The sequence below is a fragment of the Hippoglossus hippoglossus genome, chromosome 21 (assembly GCF_009819705.1).
Source record: "Hippoglossus hippoglossus isolate fHipHip1 chromosome 21, fHipHip1.pri, whole genome shotgun sequence".
Lineage (NCBI taxonomy): Eukaryota > Metazoa > Chordata > Actinopteri > Pleuronectiformes > Pleuronectidae > Hippoglossus > Hippoglossus hippoglossus.
Window position 1 is genome coordinate 20,406,010 of NC_047171.1, and position 21,420 is coordinate 20,427,429.

At 42.2% G+C, this 21,420-nt stretch overlaps 2 protein-coding genes across 2 annotated transcripts in view; both read right to left on the reverse strand.

The window, feature by feature from the left end:
• Positions 1 to 7,342, reverse strand: part of adcy5 (adenylate cyclase 5) — a 70,952-nt gene extending 63,610 nt beyond the window's left edge. The window contains exon 1 of the mRNA XM_034574383.1: positions 4,920 to 7,342. Within this exon, the coding sequence (XP_034430274.1) occupies positions 4,920 to 5,849 (930 nt within the window). The 5' untranslated portion in view covers positions 5,850 to 7,342. The remainder of the gene's footprint in view (positions 1 to 4,919) is intronic.
• A 4,624-nt stretch (positions 7,343 to 11,966) lies between these two features.
• hacd2 (3-hydroxyacyl-CoA dehydratase 2) lies at positions 11,967 to 20,619 on the reverse strand. Its single transcript, XM_034574494.1, has 7 exons — positions 20,379 to 20,619; positions 17,662 to 17,779; positions 16,788 to 16,806; positions 16,345 to 16,433; positions 14,449 to 14,570; positions 13,391 to 13,569; positions 11,967 to 13,109 (listed from the first exon to the last, which is right to left on the reverse strand). Exons 1-7 carry the CDS (start codon positions 20,498 to 20,500, stop codon positions 13,027 to 13,029), a joined length of 732 nt encoding a protein of 243 aa, XP_034430385.1. The 5' UTR covers positions 20,501 to 20,619; the 3' UTR covers positions 11,967 to 13,026.
• Between the last annotated feature and the right edge of the window lie 801 nt (positions 20,620 to 21,420).

The window sequence follows — 21,420 nt, forward strand, 5'->3', positions numbered from 1 at the left end:
GTGATAGGAGCATTCTACAGAAGTCATGACTCTCAGCAGTACGGAGCAGTTTTTTTGGACTCGCAGGGGAATGCGTCAGCAGCGGTTTCTGAACAGTGCTCAGGCCTGCCCTGCGTCCATGTTTGGATCAAACCGTATCTCCAAGACAGCAGCATCCTCAGCCTCTGGGTGCTCGCAAATACAATCAAAGAAATCAGAAAGCAGCTGAAACTATTTGGAAACTGCCGCGGGGGACGGCGATACAGCAATGAACTTTGTTGTGCGAAATCTGATGTTTGGATTCTGATTTAGATACGTTTTCCTGGGGGGCACTTCTGTCTCATTGCTCACAAGCACATGCACTTTTGTCCTGGAGGGGAGGGAGGAGGTTAAAAGTCTTTGCACAGGAGTCGAGTCTCACGGGGGGGGAAATTAAAAACACGTCTCGAAGCAGGTCGGGACCAGGACGGCTGCAAGAAGACAGGTAAAGGAAGGGGAGATGATGTAGACATCTGTTTTGAATTTACACACATTATAAGTAACAGGCAATTCAATTAGACGGGCAGAAAACCCTGTTACCACTGGAATCCCGCCAGCAAGGACTGACCCGCTTAAATCCCCGGCTCCATGAATTTGTGGAGGATGCAGCAAACAGATCAATTTTGCACAATGCAAAGTAATAACGTTGTTGCTCGTAACTTTCTGCTATGACCGAGGTAGGAAAGGAGATTTCAAGGCTGTTAGCAAGAGTCTATTTTTACTGTATATGTGAGGGGAAAAAAGTTGTTTATCACCTATTGTGGCACTAAAACTAGTGTGGCCAAGCCTGACAGATTCCGCAGTGGCTTCACCTGAGGAAGTGACAGTTGGAGCCAAAGACTAAAATCTGTAAATGGGAAAAGTGAAAGAAGTCTCATCATTACATGAAGCTCAAGGCCACGTCAAATGATGGTGCCAAGTGTTGACAGTGCAGAAGAAGGTTTGGGATAAAAAGACAATGCAGCAGGTTTGCCTACATTTTTATAGCCATCAATCCAGCTCCTTTAATGTCAACAAGTTCCCACACCATTTCCTCACTTTGATACTCGCACCAACCACTGCTTGTTTCCTGTATAAAAGCCCAGTTCAACACACTCCACCTCAATAGTTCCTGTGCCATCAGACAGTAGCATCCCAAGAAAAAAGGTTTTTTGGGGGGGGACAGGAAGAAGAAACTTTCCGCTTACAGTCCCTGGGTGCTAGAGCCAATTTTAGCTGACACTGCGCGAGCGCAGGAAAACGTGCAAACTCCACACAGAAAAGCCAAAGCAGGTTTTCAGGTTCAGATCCGGAAACTTCTTCGACATCTTTTGACCCCTTCAAGCACTAAATCCAGGTTTACTGAAGTACCTGGAAGAGGTAAAACAAAGAACCCACAGAAAAACAACATCCTGTTGTCCTTTCAACATCCGTCTCCATGTCCTCATTAAACCAGCCATGCTGCAAGGCTATTCCCAGTTCAGATTTCAGTTTCACCTGTAATGAACCACGGCCGTGACTATCAACAGCCACTCACACTTTAAGCTGTTGTCAAAATGGTGTCGTTCCACCAGAGTTTGAATAGCGAAGGGAAGGAAGCGGTGCAGGGGGAAGGTTACAAGGTTGAATGATGTTGCATTTGAAAAAACTTTGGGATAAAAATCAGATTTTCTGGGAGCACACACAGAAGAAATGGCATTATCTTGGGATCTCGCATAAACAGCAGTGGTCGAACTCAGCAAAGAGCCGGGTCTTATGTAAACAGGAGAGAACAGATATGCTAAAAACAACAGCATGGTGAGGAAAGAACAACAAATACAGCAGCTCGTTCCCACACACTCACATCAACACATCAAATGACAATGTGGCTTTCGCTAGAAAAAAAGACACAAATAGATGCAGGGTCACATGCCATTCACACAAAAAAACTAAACTACTAGCCGGGTTTTTGCTTATATAACTAAATATTAGATTCCAAAAAGAAACAAAACGGTGAAAAAAGGGGGAAATCCGACGTCTTTCCCGGTGTTCAACAGATTCTTTGCACGTTTTCACTGCCGATGCACTTGCTCAGATGACTGAAGAAGATTTTGACACCGAACCATATTACGAGGCTGTTAATGCACTTTTTATAGGGTTTTTAAAAACAGTGCATAACTTCATTTGCTCTTTCTAAAGATGGAAACATGACTGATGATGAGGAAAGTTAGGTATTTACCTTTTAAGGTAATAACCCAACTCCATTTGATGAAACTGAATATGAACGTTTCCTTTAAGCTTTCCCTTAAGTGGAGCATCGACAGACATCTCTAGGTTTTTCAGGAGAATTTCAGTACAAATAACCCATTAGAGTTAATTCACATAATATTCAGGGAGGCATCTTAATAGAAGCACTTCATGTAGAGGAGCCACAGAGTGGGAAAAAATGTTTATGGGCAGCACGAGGGCCTGATAAAAAAAAAAAACTGTGAAGTGAGCTGAGAACAGCCAGAACAACACGACAAGAGTTTGGAGCTTCAGCAAAACACGCACGCAGGGAGTTGAGGTGTAGAACTCGTATGTGTATGATGCCGTTAAGTGTAGCTTTAACTAATGGTGGAAAATTAAACCCATTAGTGCAAGAATCTTTATTGAAGATTCCAGCAGATGACGAGAAATGTTTTGAAAGTAATATTGATGTCGTAAAAAAAATACAACCTGGGGCCTTTAGATTTTATGAGCGACGCGTAGGCTCAGCAGCACATTAACTAAATATCCCTTGAAACTATCAACTGTGAGATTATTACAAGTCCAGACGCAGTAAAACACACGACCTGAAATCTGTCTTTTCCACAGCTGAGGGCACCGACGCTTATTTCTTCTGTAAACAGTTTAAACACGAGGTATTTAACCAGCAGCTTTATTATTAAAATCTAAACGTGATACATATCTGCGGTAAGAAATGTGCCAATGTTGAGAGGTTGAGGGTTGGATTTATATTATTTGCATATCTGAGCTGTTGCTTAAAGATATAATAAATATACCCAGTCAACAATAAAAACATTCAAACCTCACTCTGCTGTTACATACAACAATAAACTAGAGTAAAGTGGTGGAACATGTCGACCCGGCAGGAATCCACTGGGGTTTCTTTGACATTTCAGCCTCTAACAATAATTATTGGTATCGTAAAGTAGGAGCTAAAATGCAGAGCAAGACTCAAGCATTCCCCGTAGATACATGTGCACTGAGACATTGCAGCAGAATTAAATGTAATAGAATTGACGTAAGACTTGTGGTGATTGAGTCATGTGTCCAAAATAAAGAAAATCACAGTGTGCAACTTTGGCTGAAATCCGATTTGTTGTTTTCTGACAATATTGCTTTTTATAGAAGAGGCTGTTTATGCACTGTTGGTTAAGGTAATCAAAGTGGAAACAGGAAACGTCGGAGTGTAAATTGCATGAATGCACTTGTGTTACACCTGTAGTTGTCTGCACCCTGTAAGAGTATGAAGCCAGCGGTGGTTTCCGTGGCAACATTGCATCTCTTGGCCAAGTGTTTGTGCACCAATCACTGGATCAATTTGCCAATTAAGTTATTTGGTGCTACACAGGCTGCAGCCATGGTGACGACAAACGACACTGGATGAGAAAAATAACACTTTTGTATTTGTGAGGCCATTTTTCAGGACCCGTCACACATGCAGGATTTGCCAAGATCTGTTCGGGATACTTTTTATACCCAAATGCCCCCTGTGATCAGCCAAAGTGCACCTTACTCCTGCAACTAATGCCATTTGGTTAACACAACAACCTATAGGCAAAGAAATGGGACATAAAGTCTTCACCAAGCTTTGAATCACATTGAAACACATCTGAAGGCAGAAGTGTTCACGCTTGTGTGGCCAAAATCTTCGAGGCTGGATGAAAAGTCTGCTGTCACAGCCTCCTAGTGGCTGCATTAACACAGCCTCTGTGAAATCTCTCAAACAAGTCTGCACCTTTGTTGGACTCTGTACTTTTTACATGAAGGGTTATGAGATTTTGCACAGGCCCTCCTCGAAGCCATCGCTTCTTTTGCACTGTTCTTGCACACACAAAAAGTCACTTAAGCAGCCGAGTGAAGAAAGTGCATGAATTGACGGTCACCCCTTTTTCATTTTCTCTCCTGCCCCTGAGAAAGTCAGTGCATGCCACCGCTGTGAGCTGCTCTTTGACGTAAGATAAGATAATCCTTTATTCGTCCCAAACTGGGGAAATTTGCAAATAAAGAAGGGAACACCTCACTTCCATTGGATGGCATCTCGCTCAACCCTCTGTACGTGCCAAACCGAAGTTTCATGAATGAAGAAAAGTTTGGCAGCAGGAAGCTTTAAAAAGGAAATGATCATGTTCTGCACTGTGTGTGTACTCGTTCTTGTTGTGTCTTTAGGATCCTTTCCAGCAAAAACACTGACCTTGTCAGGATCAGTCCACCTCATGGGGACCAGAGTCCTCATTCGTAGTCGGACTTTGCATTGACTTCCATTCGTTTTGGACAGCCCGACCAAAACCTTATCCCCTATCTTAATCATTACCAATTCGTGCAGAACCCTAACCTAACCCGACTGACCCCAAACCTTCACCATGACCTCAGAAGTGTTTTGCATCTTCAGGAGTTTTTCCCAGAACAAACACTGAGCTAGTCGGGACCAATAACGGAGAAGAAAGTCCAACCCAATGAAGGAAAACGTCATTTCTAGGTTAGATTATGGTTGGGTATGATTTCGTCATGGTTAAGGGGTTAGGAATAAGGTTTTGGTTAAGCTGTCCACAAAGAATGGAAGTCAGCGCAAAGTCCTAATATGGATAGCTGCACAAACCGTGTGTGCGCGCGTAATATCAGCCCCCTGTGCACTTTCTCCTAAACGCATTATAAACACAGCACCTTCGTCCACATACCTGTTTCCACAGAAAGCTGTCCACGCCGTTTAACATCCAGGAAACAGCCACGTGGATGGCGGACAGAATAACTCCAGTGATGACCGCGGCGCGCATCCTGACAGGCAGCAGGGTGTAGATGACATGGATGAAGAACACGGTCCACCAGATGCCCTCCGACGCGCTCCTGGGCTGCACGAGCAGCACCCCGATCACCTGGATCACCAGCACCAGCAGGATGACCACATAGCACACAATCCACATGTGGTCCTGATGGAAGCCGTTCCTGTTGCACACCACCATGAGCACGAGTGTGAGGAAGATGGCAACGGAAAACACCACCACGAACGTGACGCTCGGCCCCGTCGCCCCACCGGAGCAGTGGAAGCCCAGCATGACGGTGAAGACCAGCACCAGCACCGCCATGAGCATGGTCAGGCTGCTCTGGTTGAGGCGGAAAAAGTAGCGCTGGTAGAGCCGCTCCAACTTCTCCGACTGGAATTTCTTGGATTTGAAAATGTGCATGACGCTGGTGCAGCACGCCACCAGAGAAAAGTTAACATCGGGCATGACCTCCTCGTCGTTGCTCCTCTGCTTGGCTCTGCGCTCCTCCAGACCCAGCTCCACGGACTTGGGTCTCACCTCGTCGTCGGGGCGTTTCGGGGACGCGCGGCCTCGGTTCTCCTCGCCATGGTCCTGCCAAGCCGACCTGGACCTGAAGCTGACCCTGCTGACGGTGGTGGAGGCTCGCCCGGGCTGCCGGTGGTCCGGATCATCCTCCTCTCGCCACCGACTGTTAGTCCGGGTGAGCTTCTTGCGCGGGGATCTGGCAGAGTATGGGCACCCATTGGCCACGGACTCAGACTCTCCCCAAGCTGCTCTGTGCTCGGTCCCTCCCCTCAGCCTCGGCGCACCGACACCGGGTGGGCTGACACTGTTCGATCTGGACATGTTGGATGGCTGGAGGCGACAGTAGGATGTGTCCTAAACTAATGAAAACTGCAGGGAAAGTTTAGCTCCACCGACAAACAGTGTCAGGAAACTATTTAGTCCCAGCGAGGAGGCGCAACAAACGCGCACTGATGGAGAAATGTCCCATAGTTGGTCACAATCTGTGCGCTTTCTATCTTTCTGATAAACTGGAAACTGTCACAGCTTGAAATGTTTACTCTTAAAATCTTCTCCAAAGTCGACATGCAATTATCCAAAACAATTAAGAAAGGGGTGATTAAAAAAAAAACACCTCCGGGGATGAAAACAATTGAACATGCGCAAAAGTCACAAGGGAGCCAGTTGCGCACATAGGGGAGGAAACATGTGGTCCAGGTGGATTTGGCTCCACATCATTGGGCCCAATTAAGTACCATCCATGGAGAGGTTGCACGGCAGCGCGCAACGCACACGATGAAACCATTACACCCGAGCAGATAGTCCCTGGAGATCATAGCGCAGCGCCGTCAATTACACCGTGGATCCGTTATATCTGCGCACATGTTTCCTGGGTTCTTGTGAGCGGTGTGTGCGTAGGAGAGACGCTGGAGGAGGATTTAAAAAGGCGAATCCCATGTCGGCGGTTCCTCCGAGACGCACCGTGACATCGCAGCCCGCACAGCGGTGGGGGAGCCTCACGTTTGGCCGCCGAGCATCATCACGATCCTCCGCACACTTGCGCGGATGGGAGCGGAGGAGACCAACTCACCGGCCGCTGCTCCTTCTCCTCCGGTGGCAGCCGCAAACGACACCCCCCTGGTCCATGGTGCAGCGTGCGTTTGCAACACGGTCAGTTCGCCGTCAGCCTCGGCGCCGGATCACTGTCCAACAGCTGTCCATCACTGTTCAATTCCCCCCAGGGAGCGACTTGGGATTTGGTTCAGCAGCCAGGGCTCCGCGCGCGGCCAACCCGCGGCATGCAGCGTCTACCCGGCGGTGCCAACGCGCGCACTCTCCCCGGCTCGGACAGTCCGCTCGGTGCCTGGTTCGGAGAAGCGGGGCATCATCACATATTTACCGCTGATTGCTGCTTTGATGGCCATTCAACCAAGTGTGCTTCCTGCGGCCCGCCTCTCCGCCGCGCTGCCACTGGAGGAGGGGAGAGGGTGAGTCACGCTTCGGCGCCTTGTCATTGGACGACAGGCCCGTCAATCAACGTCTGAAGGCTGCGCGGCCCCCGGGCGCTTTCGACGAATGGGCGGGGTCTGCCCTCACAGCTGGATGCCCCCCCCCCCACCCCCTCCACACACCCACACACACTCTTGGGGTCCTGGGACTTGAGGTCCAATAACATAATGAGGCCTATTCTCACAGGATGGCTTTTACTTCATTGTTTCTTTAGTTAGCCTGTATTATTTTGCCATTGCGGTTACAGTTGCAGTGGGTAGAATTTATCCTCCCCTTCCAAACATGATAGAGAACCTGTGGTAACCTTCAGTTTTCATATAAACGCAAAAGGTGTTTAGTTTGTCCAGTCTGGGCTACTACAAGAAAAATGGCGGCCTCCATAGAGAGGACCCCCGATGTAAATATAAAGTATTTCAATATAAAGTGCCCATTCTAGGGTAAATAAAATAACAATTTGTATAATTTAGATGAAACGCACTCGTGAAAACATCACTAGGATTATTTTGTATCAAATTTCTGTCAATAGATCCCTTTCACCTAAATATTACACACTGGACCTTTTTTAAATGAGGTTGTATAATTTAGGCAAATTTAGATTTTGTATCATTTGTCTTTAGTTTTAGATGTTTATGATTTGTCGACTTAGGCTTTACATTTTGTATGATATTAAAAAAATGGTAATGATTCGTTAAATATGAACATTTGAAATTGCCTTTCTCATATGTATATCAAATATATTTTGGTTTTAAATTCTTCGGCTGTGGCAATTTGAAACGGGAAATTTACACGTATTTAAAATTGTATACGTTAAATGATAAATCTAAAAATAAATCAAAATTTAAAGCTATCATCATGGTCAGCTCTTTTTATCTTTTCTAGCTAAAGTACAATAGGGTGAGTGTACCTGTGGACTATGACTTAATTAAGAACCAGTTTAAGATGGGCTTAGAAAAAATATGTGTCCCTTGTGCCATCATTTCCAGTGGCAGTCCACGGCCATTTACATCCAGGAAAAGAGCATTTGTGCCATTCAAGTTCACATTGTGTGCTAACAAATACAAATTGGAGGCATGTGACAGGGAGCCTCATGTGTTTGCTGGGACCAGCTCACCTCCAGTTGAATTCCCTCTGCTGCTTTTGGAATTCATCAAGGGTGAAACAGTGTTAACGGATAGAACAGGAGCCTCCATTCAAAACCGTCTTCATCAAATAAAAAGGGAACTCCGATATGAATCAGATACAAATTTATCTTGTTCCCTCTTCTTGTTCCGTGACTTCTTTGCTTGCTGTCTTTTCAGTCTCACACAAACACAATGTATTGCTGAATAATACAAAGGAATATTAAACTCAAACAGATTAATGTGGGTGTGAGAAAGTGGTGATTCCTCCCCTGACATTGTCTGTTCCCTATCACCAATTAACTACAACTTCAAAGTGGACACATGTTATTTACCAGGTACACTTCACTCATGGAACAAAACACATTCTTTTACAATAGTAAACTACTTTAAACATTTTAACTTGCCTATAATGAACGAGCACCAAGCATATCTGTGACATGAAGCTCAGCTCAGAAGCTCAGAAAAATCCAGAACATCATTTTAAGTAAAACAAGTACATAAGCGAAAAATACAAATATTGATAATTCAGCCCCAAGTGCGACCTTGTGCCGAGCAGAGGGTTGACGGTTGAAATTGTGCTTTATGTAAAACAGTGTGTCCCTCTCCCACAGCAGCTGTTCCCCAAATCTTCAGTTCAAAATATTAAGGAGGGTATGTAGGCTGCCGGCCTACTAAGATAATATTTATTACATGTTATTTTGATGTAAAAACATGACCCTCAGTGGTTCTTTATTCAACATTTAAACTGGGGCAGCTTCAGAAACGTTTATCTAATAATGAAAGGGATAGTTCACGGAAAAATTGAATTTCACTCATTATCTACTCACCACTATGCCCCCATACTGCTCCTGAGGTGTCTGTACAGTTTCAACTGTTTTTTTTATACAAATTCAAACCAGCAGTTCAGTTTTATTTCATCAAAAAGTTTACATTCTCCTCCAATGTGCAACATTTTATATTATAAAGTATCCCTTAGAAATAAATTATTGATATTTAAATCTAGTTTTTGTATGAGTTCATACAGTACATGTGTGATCGCATGTGATGCTCTTTACCTCACTTGTTTACATTGATATGATCGGACCGATGATGACAGACTGACTTGTTGTTTCATGTGACAATCGTTGGCTCTTCTGTTGCTCCTGAACGCACCTGAATGTTTAGGAGCTTGAAATAAAAGGCCAGTGATATGATCCGTCTCCTGAGACGTGCACTTCCTGACCTGCCACCAAAATCCATTTTCATTAGAGTGAATGCATGACAGTGTGGATAATGAGTTTAAAAGCTTTGTCTGAGCTGGTTTGCATCTGGTGAAGCCTTCCAGTGCCATTAAACTGCACGTCCTGTCGTCCTGCATGAGTCACGGGTACATTTAAAACAAACATGGAGACCAGCCACTTGTTCTTCCTGAATTATTAGGTGCAGTAAAACTCCCAGTTGAATAATAGTGTCTATGCTTCCCATGTTATAGGTTTATTGTAAATATAGACTCATTGTTCATTCCTGTACAAAGTATACTGGCCCCACGCAAACCATTTGTATCAAAACTTTATTCAGCAGAACCAGTTCTGGAGTAACATATGCCATGCTTGAGTATTTTCTTTTTTTAAGCCATGTTGAAACACAGGTCATCATTCCAGGCGTCCACATCTCTACTTTCATGCAGTTTTACAACGAGCTGCACTTCCGCTCTCTGCAACACATTTCAAACAAGTATCCAATATCATGCTCCACAATTTTGTGAGGATGGGGAGAAAAAAGACAAACACTTTGCTGTTTGCTGCAGACCAAAGGAGCGGGAGACAGTTTCCTGATCATGATGTCAAGCAGGACTTCGGCAACATAACGTTTTGGAGGTGGACTAATAAGAGGCTGATGAGTGTTAGCTTCTGAAAAAAATTGTCTAAAGAAACAATGAATGGTCCGGTCCCCCTGGTTACAGAAAATACCTCTTGTGGAAAAGTACTCAGATATATTTGAGATCATAATTTCTACGTTTTCTGCTTTCAAGAATATTGATTTAAATCTAGAAAGGCACGCAAACATTAAAAAGTGTATGATATCAGTCGCTCTGGATACGACAGAGATCTCACTGTAGACTCTATTTATTTTAACCATGATCTTCTGAATATAAAATGTTATAAATACCAGATTTGACAATTGAGAGCAGTGGCTCCAAAGCTGTGTAGTGGGATAAACTACTAGTGGTGTAACATATCTGCATTGGATCCACAGATTAATTTTTCTGGCCATATAAAGAGAAGTCTGGCAACAGTTTAACTTTTTAAATGTTATTTTTTTAATGCTGTTAATTAAATTAAACTCAAATAAAATGTTCTGTGATGGAGGTGGAAATCTCAGGATTCATATAAAACTATCTGGTTGTATATTTTCTGCCAGGGGTTTGTGAGAAGATGTTCTTTGTATTGTTTTGATGAACAGACCATTTAAAGAGTAACACAAGCAGAAGAAGTTTCTGCTGACCTCAAGTGGTTAAAGTTCCTGCTTTTAGAAAAGTATTCAGAAGGATGAAGGGGCTGCAGACTCATAGTTTCAACTACAAGAGGTCAACGAAAGAATGATTTACTGATTTGTGTTACACTTTTTGACAACTGCAGCTGAGCAAAAGAAGATAACCATTCAGGAGGACAACAGAAAAAATCTGGAATGTCCCTGGCAAAGTAAATGTCTCACTTTACCAGGAAGCCTAATAAAACAATGGAACTATTCTTATTCACAGTTCTCTCTTTGTGTTGTACGTTATTAAATCCACCAACGACTACAAGCTCAGTAAATACATCAGAACCGAGCGTGTTTGTGCCTCAAGGGAAAAGCACTTCAGCTCAAAATAATGACAATCACTTTTATGCACTTAAGTATCGTGACATCACTGTTTCAAAACAAAAGTCCATTAACTTAACCACCCGACACATTACTGGGCTACAATGCATTTTATCCTTCGTGTCACACGTTAAAGCTCATTTAATCTGAAAACATTGTTGCTACTGTAGGTTGTGCTATCTGTTCTTTTTTTTTTTTTGCATAAGTCTCATAATAATCATGTCTTCATTATTTTCTTTTATGATAAAAGTTTTTAACGTCCCTTTAACTGACCCCCTTAATTAAGGAGGTTATGTTTTCACCGCAGTCTGTTTGTTTGTAAGCAAGTTTACACAGAAGCAACTTAATGGATTTCCACAAAACTTGGTGGAAGGATGTGGGATGGGTCAGAGAAGAAGTCATTCCATTTTGTTGCAGATCCAGGAATTGTTTTCCACTTTGTTTAACTGCGAGATTGGATGTTTTTTGTTTTTTTTACATTTTAACTATTTCACAGGGAATAATTATTGGCTCTTGATGAAAATAAATAAATAAATCAGGCATATTTAGGGATTTGATATCTATGACTATTGGGCCTTGGTAGAGGTGAGTGTCATTCTTGTTAATTGGAGAAGGACAAAAAGGAAGAAAGTGTGCAGGGTGTAATTTGGATGGTTCACAAACTATCATTTAAATGCTAAACTATGCTAAACGCAATTAGTTTCAATAGATAAAAGGGATAAAAAACTGAAGCAGCTGAAGAGATTAGGAATGTGAGAAGGAAAAGCACGACTCCTCTTCAGCCACCTACTGGCTACTTCAGGGTAGTGAACATCAAACAATGAGGGGAAACCAACAACACAACTCCTCACTGGGCAACGATGGGAAACTTAAAATTTGAAATGAGTTGACATATCAACATAATCAATGTCAGACCATGAGATACATCATCTGCGCAAACACCAAATGAACAGCAACACAAGAGGAAAACAGAAAACCATGCAAGCACAAAATGAAAATAAAAATCATTTATTGATTAAATTAGGAATGTAATCAAAAGTCTGACTGTATTGAAATGAAGAAAAAAAACAACAGACACATGTGGACTTGACACTGTAGATGCAAAATCTACAGACAACCTAGTTGCAGAACTAGTCTTCACATTATTTTCTCTACATTGCAGTGAAGGAAAACTGCATCTTAAAAAAAGACCATGGGGAGGTGAGAAATCGATCTTTCCATAGTGTCATTGAAAAATGAGATTATTGATTCTATCAGTGCAGGATGCAGTTCAATGCTTTGCCGTGACCGAGTAATGCAGCTCGAGTCAAAATACAGTTCCTGTGTTGCCGTAAGATCTTTGGCTGTAATAAAGTAACTGCAGTTCGTTGCCTCCGCCAAGGACGTCATGTTTTCGTCTGTGTTCGTTAGTTGGTTTGCAAGATTACGCAAAAATGACTAAATTGTTCTGTGGATCCAGGAATTAATTTTCACTTTCGTACACATTACGAGATAGATATTTTACTAGGAGACTGATATCCATGAGTGTGTGGGATTTGGAGAAGATTCAAATAAAAATGTGGTTTCATAATGGGACTGTTGGGCCTTGGCGGAGGTATACACTAGATTTTAATAGCTTCCATGTCAAGTGACCCACTGACCTCAAACAAATTGTATTATAACCCTAGACAAAGAAGACTCCCCTTATTTTATTACCTCCACCAAGTGGGTTGTGTTTTCATTGGCGTTTGTTGTTAGTTGGTTAAACATGGCGAGATAGGGCGTTAGCCTTGGCGGAGGCCTTCAATGCCGTACTAGTTCATGAATGAAAACATCAAAACAACCCAAAAAAATAACACCAGTTCGTTCATTAGTGAGCATTTATACAACCCAGACAACAGCTGGAAGAGAAAAAGTAATAATAATAACGTTGCTTGATAATTTGATCGTCTGCCAGGTCAGCTCTGGCAGTTTGAAAACTGGCCGGGTTTTATGTAAATCAGATGCGATTTAGTTCCTCTTCTCTCGGTTGTTTTGGTTTTTCATTTCCTGCGCGAATACTGTTCAGCTCACTCCACTTTGCTGTAGTCGTCTATGTGGCCCAGCACCTTCTTCCTCTGTCGTATCATGTGGAAGTAAAGCTGGGGGAAGACTGAGGGGAGGCAGAGGGGGATCAGTATGTGATAATACAGACTTTAACATCAAACTACAACAAAAGAGACTTGTTTTTATATTGCAAATTGTAATTCAGTGGAGAAATGGGAGACATTTTCTTCTAGTGAAGAAAGAAGAAAAGAAAATGCCTAATTTGTCTTTAGCAGGGCTCTGTATATTTGTTATTTTGAGTAAATTCTTACTGGAAGAACAGGATTGATGCTGCGTGTTTTTATTATCACAAAAGGGTGAAAAAGTAACATCTGCTTGTTGACTTACGGGGAATGTAGGAGATCATGACGAGGATGAGGAAGGTGTGGTAATCGAAGGAGAAGTTGTACTTGTTGGGAAGAGTGACGGAGTACAGGCCCGTCTTCTGCACATACGGCAGAGCTGCATAGATAGTCAGCAACTCCCCGGTCACTCCCATAGGATACAGCGCGAAGAAGAAGGTGTACCTGCAGCAGAGGGGTTTGTGAGAGAGAGAAGGGAAAAAAATTAGTTTTTAAAACAGTTTTTATGCTACATGAGGGGTGGGCAGTATAGCTGGTATCAATAGCAAAACACTGATTGAGATATGCATGATATGGATTTTATATCTTGGTGTTTGCACCACAAGAATTAATAAGTAGGCAATGGTTCGAGTACACACAGACCAATCAGTGTCTTTTAAAGAAAAGCCAACCATAAAGGGACCATAACGGTGAATTTGATTAAAGACCTGGTGCCAATTCTAATGGAAACACATTAAAGAAAGAAAGAAACAGCTGCATTCCCACTTTTAATCCCCCAAAAAACCTTAAAATTGTGTAGCAGCAATTGAGACAATAGCACAAACATTACATTAAACTCTAAATATCCTGTGAAATAAATATTTTACAATCTGCTGCTTGGCAAGAATGTAAATAAATAGGATGTAACTGCCTCTACATGGTTAATCCTAGAACTGTTGAGGGATCAGGCCTTGAGGAGAAAGCTTTGCAATTAAACATGAGATACACTGAGCTGCTTTTCTCCTGCACAGAGAACAGATATCAAAGAGAGAAGATAAAATGATCCCTCTCCTCTTTAACTACAAACGGGTGAAGGAGTAGTTTTTCTCTCAGGGTGCAACTCGAGCTAAAAGTTGAATACCAATATAGCGACGGCCTAATTTGCTAGCTGGCAACAAAGACTGTGGGGAGGGTGGAACTTGACAACTGTTGCTCTGCTTGTAGATGCACATGAATCCCACCGGGCAGATAAGGAGATGACGATTTGTACGGTGGAAACAGCACAAGATTTTCAGCGGGTGTGACGATCCATGTTCCTCAGCAAGTTAACAGACGTTTTCCTACCTTGCCCATTTGATGAGGTACGGCAGGTGGTTGAGCAGGCTGAAGGTGTAGAAGGAGTAGCGGATGATCTCTGTGACGGTCCAGGCTGTGACGAACAGCAGCACGCTGTCCTCGCTCTGCACCTGCACAAAACACAAAGGATGATGGGAGGAGGAACGAGTGGGGAACAAGCATCATGCTGCGGTAGTTAATCTGCTGTTGGATAATCTAGACTCTTCATCGCAGAACCATGCTGTTTGAAATCAGATCACACTGCAGGCCCATGGTCTCCATCCTCAGATATTAGGTTAAAACTGATGCATTAGGATGTTAAAGAAATAAAAGACGCAATCCCTGACACACACTTATGGTCTATATACAGTTTTCATACACGTACACATTGAATAAGAATGAGAGAAAAACTTGTTAGTACATCATACAATAGACAAACAAAAGAAACACAACATTAAAACATCAAATGCATCGGTTATTCACTAGATTCATTCCTGCAACTCTACAGCAAGACCGTCTGACATTACTTACACATTTACTCCTCTCCAATCTAATCCAATCCAAATCTATCAACAGGGCAAACAGTACATCAACTGGTCACGATTGAACATGAAGCCATTTTCCACTATTGTGTCACTAAAGCAGCTTTCAGACATGCACTGAACTCCTGAAATAGACATTTCCCCAAGTTCTTCTTGCCAGCCGCCTGATAAAATGTCCGGGTAATGTCTGAGTGAGCCCGAAAAGAACACAGTGGGAAAATGTCCGGAAAATTTAGAGCGAGCGAGTGGGTGTGTTGGTGAATAGGGCTGCACGATATCAGGAAAACATATGATATGCGATAACGTTGTTTAATATCGCGATGACGATATGATTTGCGCTAAAAAAACATAAACAGTCCCTGGCTACTGACGTAGAGACCACGGACAGCTCCACAGCCGGGAGAAGGCGCACAGCCCGGCTGCAGCACCACCAAGCCGGGGGCAGACGTCAGGGAGCCAAACACAGCTCCACTAAGTCCACTCAGTGTTAGTTTGGGGTCTTTTCATACTTTTTTGGACCGTGAAGTTCGTTTTTTACTGTTATTAACAGCTCTGTCAGTAATTTACATCGTCTCTCGTGTCTCTGTCATTCGCGCTGTGCACTGCTTCAACTGCGTCAAACAAAACGGAGCGCACAGCCATCTCCTCCAGCTCTACATACATTTACTAAGTTTGTAAAGTCAGTTGTTCTTACTGAGTTTACATGGAGCCGCGTCGCTCCGTCAAATTCTCTCTATTCTCATCTTGTTCTCTTCTTCTGACAATGATTCACTGATGGGAAAACCCATCAATGTTCTGAATGTCTTTAATTTATCATCTAGGGCAGCAAGGCTCCATGTGATTGGCCAAATATATTGATATGCAGAGTGTGAATGTGTGGCGAATGAAATACCATTTATCGAGATGACGATAGATTTTCGATATATCGTGCAGCCCTACTTGGTGATGTTTCTATCACGCAAAACCCAAACGAAAAAAAGGAGTTACATATAGGAGATGCAGACGAAGATCACCGTGGAAAGCCAATGAGATTCGAGAGCTTTTGGCAATAAGAGCCGATGCCAGGGTCGATGTGCGGGAAACAAAAACATGTGATTTCCGCAGTGGAATGTATACGTTGTCCTGGCTCCTGCTGCTCTACTCAGGCACGACTCTTCACCCGAATGTTTATGACATTTTCTTGTTGTTGTGAACGCGTCTGACTTGGACAGTCTCCTGCTGTTCTTCATGTGTCAAAGGCAAACTCGGAAAATGTCTGAATCCCCAATATTCCGAACAGGAGTGCATGTCTGAAAATGGCTTGAAAGAATTAGAAAGAGTGTATAAAGAAATGTGAGTGTGAATGGAGAGAAACTCATCTTACCTCTCTGACACTGTGTGTGACGGCCCAGGTGAGGAACACCCGGGACATGACCTGGAATCCAGTCAGGACCACTGAGGACGGTACAATTCCTGAGATATGAGGCAAAAGACACACACTTGATATCTGTGAATGTATGTGTGTGTGTGTGTGTGTACATGCTCAGACTGGGAAAAGTCAGCTAGCTTTAGCTCCAAATCCCAGATAATGAACGACATGGTCTGTGAACTCATCACATTAACACCATGAGAGTCGTCAGCTTCTCAACTATGGCTCTGGCAAACACTTGAAATATGAAAAGCTTCAGTTTGTCTGCACTTGGTGTGCATCTGAGAAACATCTTCAAATTAACTCTGACAAGTCACCACTAGAATGTGGCCAGTCCACATTATAATTAAAATATATCAGCCACTGCTTTGGAGGGTGGAGGTTGAAGAGAGACTCACCTACGGCACAGTGCAGTATCTGTGAAAGGAGGAGATAAGAGAAAATGAGTCAATGTGCTCATACATTCTGCTGCTTGTGGTTAATTGTTTCCTTTCTCTCATGCATTCCTGGAAGTCATTCGCATTAATGCGGTTAAATCATGCTCATTTTCAATATTATCATCGATTTCCTATTTATAGTCTCAATATGAATGTTTTTTGAATGTGCACAACTTTATTACACAAAAACTCACTTTATAATTCTAAATTATGTGTTGTGTGCCTGATGATTATTTTCCAATTCACAAAAGCGACTGATGCTGTTAACATCGATTTATAACATGTGGTGTTCAATCATTTCATGAATGAAAACTAATCTCCTCTTACACTGGACAGGATCACTGAAACACCTCATTTGCTCAGCCTCCACACTGCAGGACACACGTGTGTCTCAGTGTGTCTCAGTGTGTATCAGCCGGACATACCACGCTGAGATGTTACAGAGCACATACCAAACACTGGACAGATAACAGGCCTGTGGAACCCACTGCACATCCAGACTCAAGCTGATTTTATCAACCTGATGATGTTTATTTTTTTATATCTTCCTTTTTGGTGGAATGAAAATGATGATGGATCTTGATGGGAAAAAAACTGGCTTTTTAAGGGGACTGATATTTATGAGAGTGGGACGTTTGGTGTAGATCCAAATAAAAATCCAAAACTAGTGAATTTAAATGTGGTCTCATGAGGGGACTGTTGGGCCTTGGCGGAGGTATGCGCTCTACTGAGTGCCATTCTATATGTATTTGAAATAAAGCCACATCATATATACATACTGTATTCAATGAAATATATTGTGTCTGTATCACTCAGCCGTTGGTGCTCATCTCACCTCCAGAATAGCTCCAGTCTGAAAGAACTTCAGAGGCTTCTCTATAGAGTAGTACAGCCCATGGTAGCTTCCTCTGGCCAGGTAAGCTCTGACCAGACCCACAGCGATCACCAGCCACCTGGACAACAGAGGAGAAACATGTCAAAAATAAAAACATCTACCAGATGATCTGATGAGCGAAATAGAAATCGGAATTCGGCTTGTGTGCATTCGCTGTTTTAAATAGAAGAAGGATTGGATGTAATCTAAGAAATCATTGATATAAATATACACAAACACAGATATACAATATGTTCAGTCTTCTAGAATTGGTCGGTTATATCAACCACACTGTTCTATTATTAATATTCTACTCAATAACTTAAAAGTCATGTTATTTAACAGGGTTAGATTTTTGTGTAAATATAAAAAACTAAGTGCAAAGTATATATTGAACCATGTGGGTACTTTTCTAGATGGGGAACTGTTCCCTGATCACCATATACAATCAAGAAAATGATGGTAACAATGTGATGTCATGGGTTACATCATTCAGGTGAAACCTGTCTCCCTCTACAGAGAGGTCAGAGGTCAGCTGCAGCACAGAGCTGCTGGAGGCACAAGCTGAGCAGACCTGAGCGAGGAAAAGGTTTCACTTCACACTTTGCTTTCACAGACTGAAGAATGTCACTTATATGTAAACTGCCTCAATAATCATAGCAATAAAAGGGCCAGTTCAGCAGAAACTGCGCAGGCCTGCCTAGCAGATACTGCAGTGGAAACGTGTACGACACCCTGACTCGTGCTCAGTACAAAGCCAGCACTGTGAGGCCCATCCACACTGAGCGGGACACAATGTGACCTAACTGGTTAGAACAGAGAGCAAACAACAACCACCACTCCATTGTGCAACAGGGTGCAAATGAGTGCGATAAAACTGGGATAGTTTTTCAGTCCATGGTCCAAGATACATGTAATTACTTTTAAAATTTGCATATCTATGCTATGCTATCTGGGGCAGTGGAGGTCATACAATGACATCCAGTCTACTTTTATACAAACTTAACTTTGAAAAATTCAAAATGCAGCCCAATAAAAAACTGTTTTATTATAAAAAACTTGTTTCTGATGAGACATCTAAAAACCAAGATGTTAATTTATAATTACTAAAACATTTTTAGGAGGTTACATGCAGAGTAATTATTGATCTGAACTTCTGTGTAATTATGTCACAAAAAAGGAAAATTCCCTATCGTTTATTACAGCTCCATATAAAATTATACTAATTTAAAACCTTTTTAATCAAAACTAACTAGTTCAAATCCCTGAAATCTTTAACTCATCTTTATTTAGAAACCTAGATTTTTTTTTTTATAAATGTGCTGCAAATACAGTACGTCTACAAGTCCATGTCATGTCTTATTCAAACACACAAAGTGGTTCTTTCTTAATCAAACAGTGATTTAATCTTCAAACATGCCCATGGTAATTTTCAGTGATTTCAGGAGATTTGATGATAAATTAATCAATATATATTTTATAGGGCTGGACAATAAAGCAATATCAGATACTGATCCACACCAGATTTGTAAAATGTTTTGCTGTTTGTCATTCTATGCTCACAAAAGAGCATTTCAAACCACAACCTTCATTCTGGAGCAAAAAGGTGTCTTTAAATTTAAACCAATAATAATGTGACACTTACATTTAGACACATCACTCAGCTGTAATCTATTACCGCCATTGTTGCAGATTAATCCACTTTGCCTGGTTTCGTCTGAATTTGATTCTAATCTGGTTAAAATTACATCTTGACAAGCATCTTTTCAACTGTTTTCGTGACGTCTTGTAGCAGAAGTGTCTCTTTTTTAAGAGTTAAACATTTTTCTATATCATTTGTTTTATTTTAACATTGTGAATGTATAAAACTCAAATCCTGCAAAACATGTCAATGCAATAAGAAATGCCACATAGACAAAACACTGACAGCAGACAACACACCAGACGTCCTTGTGTAGTAGTAATGTGTGTGTGTGTGTGTTTGCATGGTGTGTTTGCACTGTGCGTGTCTGCACTGTGTGTCTACATGGTGTGTGTCTGCATGGTGTGTGTCTGCACTGTGCATGTCTGCATGGTGTGTGTGTCTGCATGATGTGTGTCTGCACGGTGCACTGTGTGTGTCTGCATGGTGTTTGTGTCTGCACGGTGTGTGTCTGCACTGTGCGTGTCTGCATGGTGCGTGTCTGCACTGTGTGTGTCCGCACTGTGTGTGTCTGCATGGTGTGTGTCTGCATGGTGTGCGTGTCTGCACTGTGTCTGTCTGCATGGTGTGCGTGTCTGCACTGTGTCTGTCTGCATGGTGTGTGTCTGCACTGTGTCTGTCTGCATGGTGTGTGTCTTTGTGTGTCAGACTAAAGTGCAGGGCAGGTGGTTGTCTGACGCTCATCAGCGTTAATCTGTGTGAGCCGTTAGACGTCCGTGAGCTAATTCAAAGTGACATCACTACACAGCATGCTAGCACTGTTCATGCTAATAATAAATGCATCAAACAAGCACATTCATAATCCAAAATCAACGCTGTTAGCAAGAAATCTGAAAAGTTTGAAAAGGAAAATCGTTCAGCCATTTAGTCTCGTCTTGTTCAAAAGCAACACACACACACACACACACACACACACAGAGAGAGAGAGAGACACACACATTAGAGCCATGTTAGCACGAGGACACACGCTACATACCCCGCTGTCATAACAACGTTGTAAATGACCAGGTAGGCCGTGGCCAGGGCGCCGGGGCCCCTCTTCTTCTTCGGGGCCACATCACCGTGGGCTGCCTTGGTCCCCGCAGCAGCTGCCGACATGACTGCGACCCTCGACGGTGCTTGGTCCCGGACAACAGCGACTGTCTGTCGGGTTCACCGACTTACAGGAGGGAGGCACACACCCGGAAGTGCCGTCACGGCGACAGATGGCTCCCCTCTCCGTAGTTCCGCCTCCGCTTTTTGACGCTTTCACTGAAATATGACAATGAAAATCCACCATTTCCGCTTGAAACTTTATTTTTAATCAAAAAAATAACTAGATTTAATATTTTTTATTTAGTATATAAATATATATACTGTATCTGCTCTACTTCCCGCGGAATTAAATAGTAACAGTAGAGCGGGAACTATCTTGAGCTAAGATTGTAGTCTTTGTCTCTTCCTGCAGAGAGACGCTCTCTAAAGGCTCCCGGACTACATTACACTCAGTTGGCAGTAATGATAGATAGATAGATAGATAGATAGATAGATAGATAGATAGATAGATAGATAGATAGATGGGGAAATTTAAGGCAGATTATAAATAATTAATAAATAAATAAATACACTAAACTAACACAGTTTAACACAGCAGCCCTAATAAATTCTACATCCACGAGTGTTACCTTCCTCAGATTTTGTATTTCAAAAACAACCACCTCTTTATTTATGCCGGTTTCATTATTTCCCCCAGGCACTCAGAAACCAAGCAGTATTCTAATAGCTGAAATTAGTTGTTTAAATAAAAAATATTGGTGTTGGTCAAACAAAAAAAAGTGAATCGAATATGTTAACGTTGGGCTTTATGCATAAATTATAGCAATTTTACATTTTTTGAAGAATCTTCTGATATTTTATAAATTAAATAATTAGTTATCACTTCAGGGAATTTCTAGTTACATCTTTTGATAATAACAATGATTTAATTTATACAAATGTAACAAATGTAAATGTAACTCAATTTGACCTCTTGAGGATAA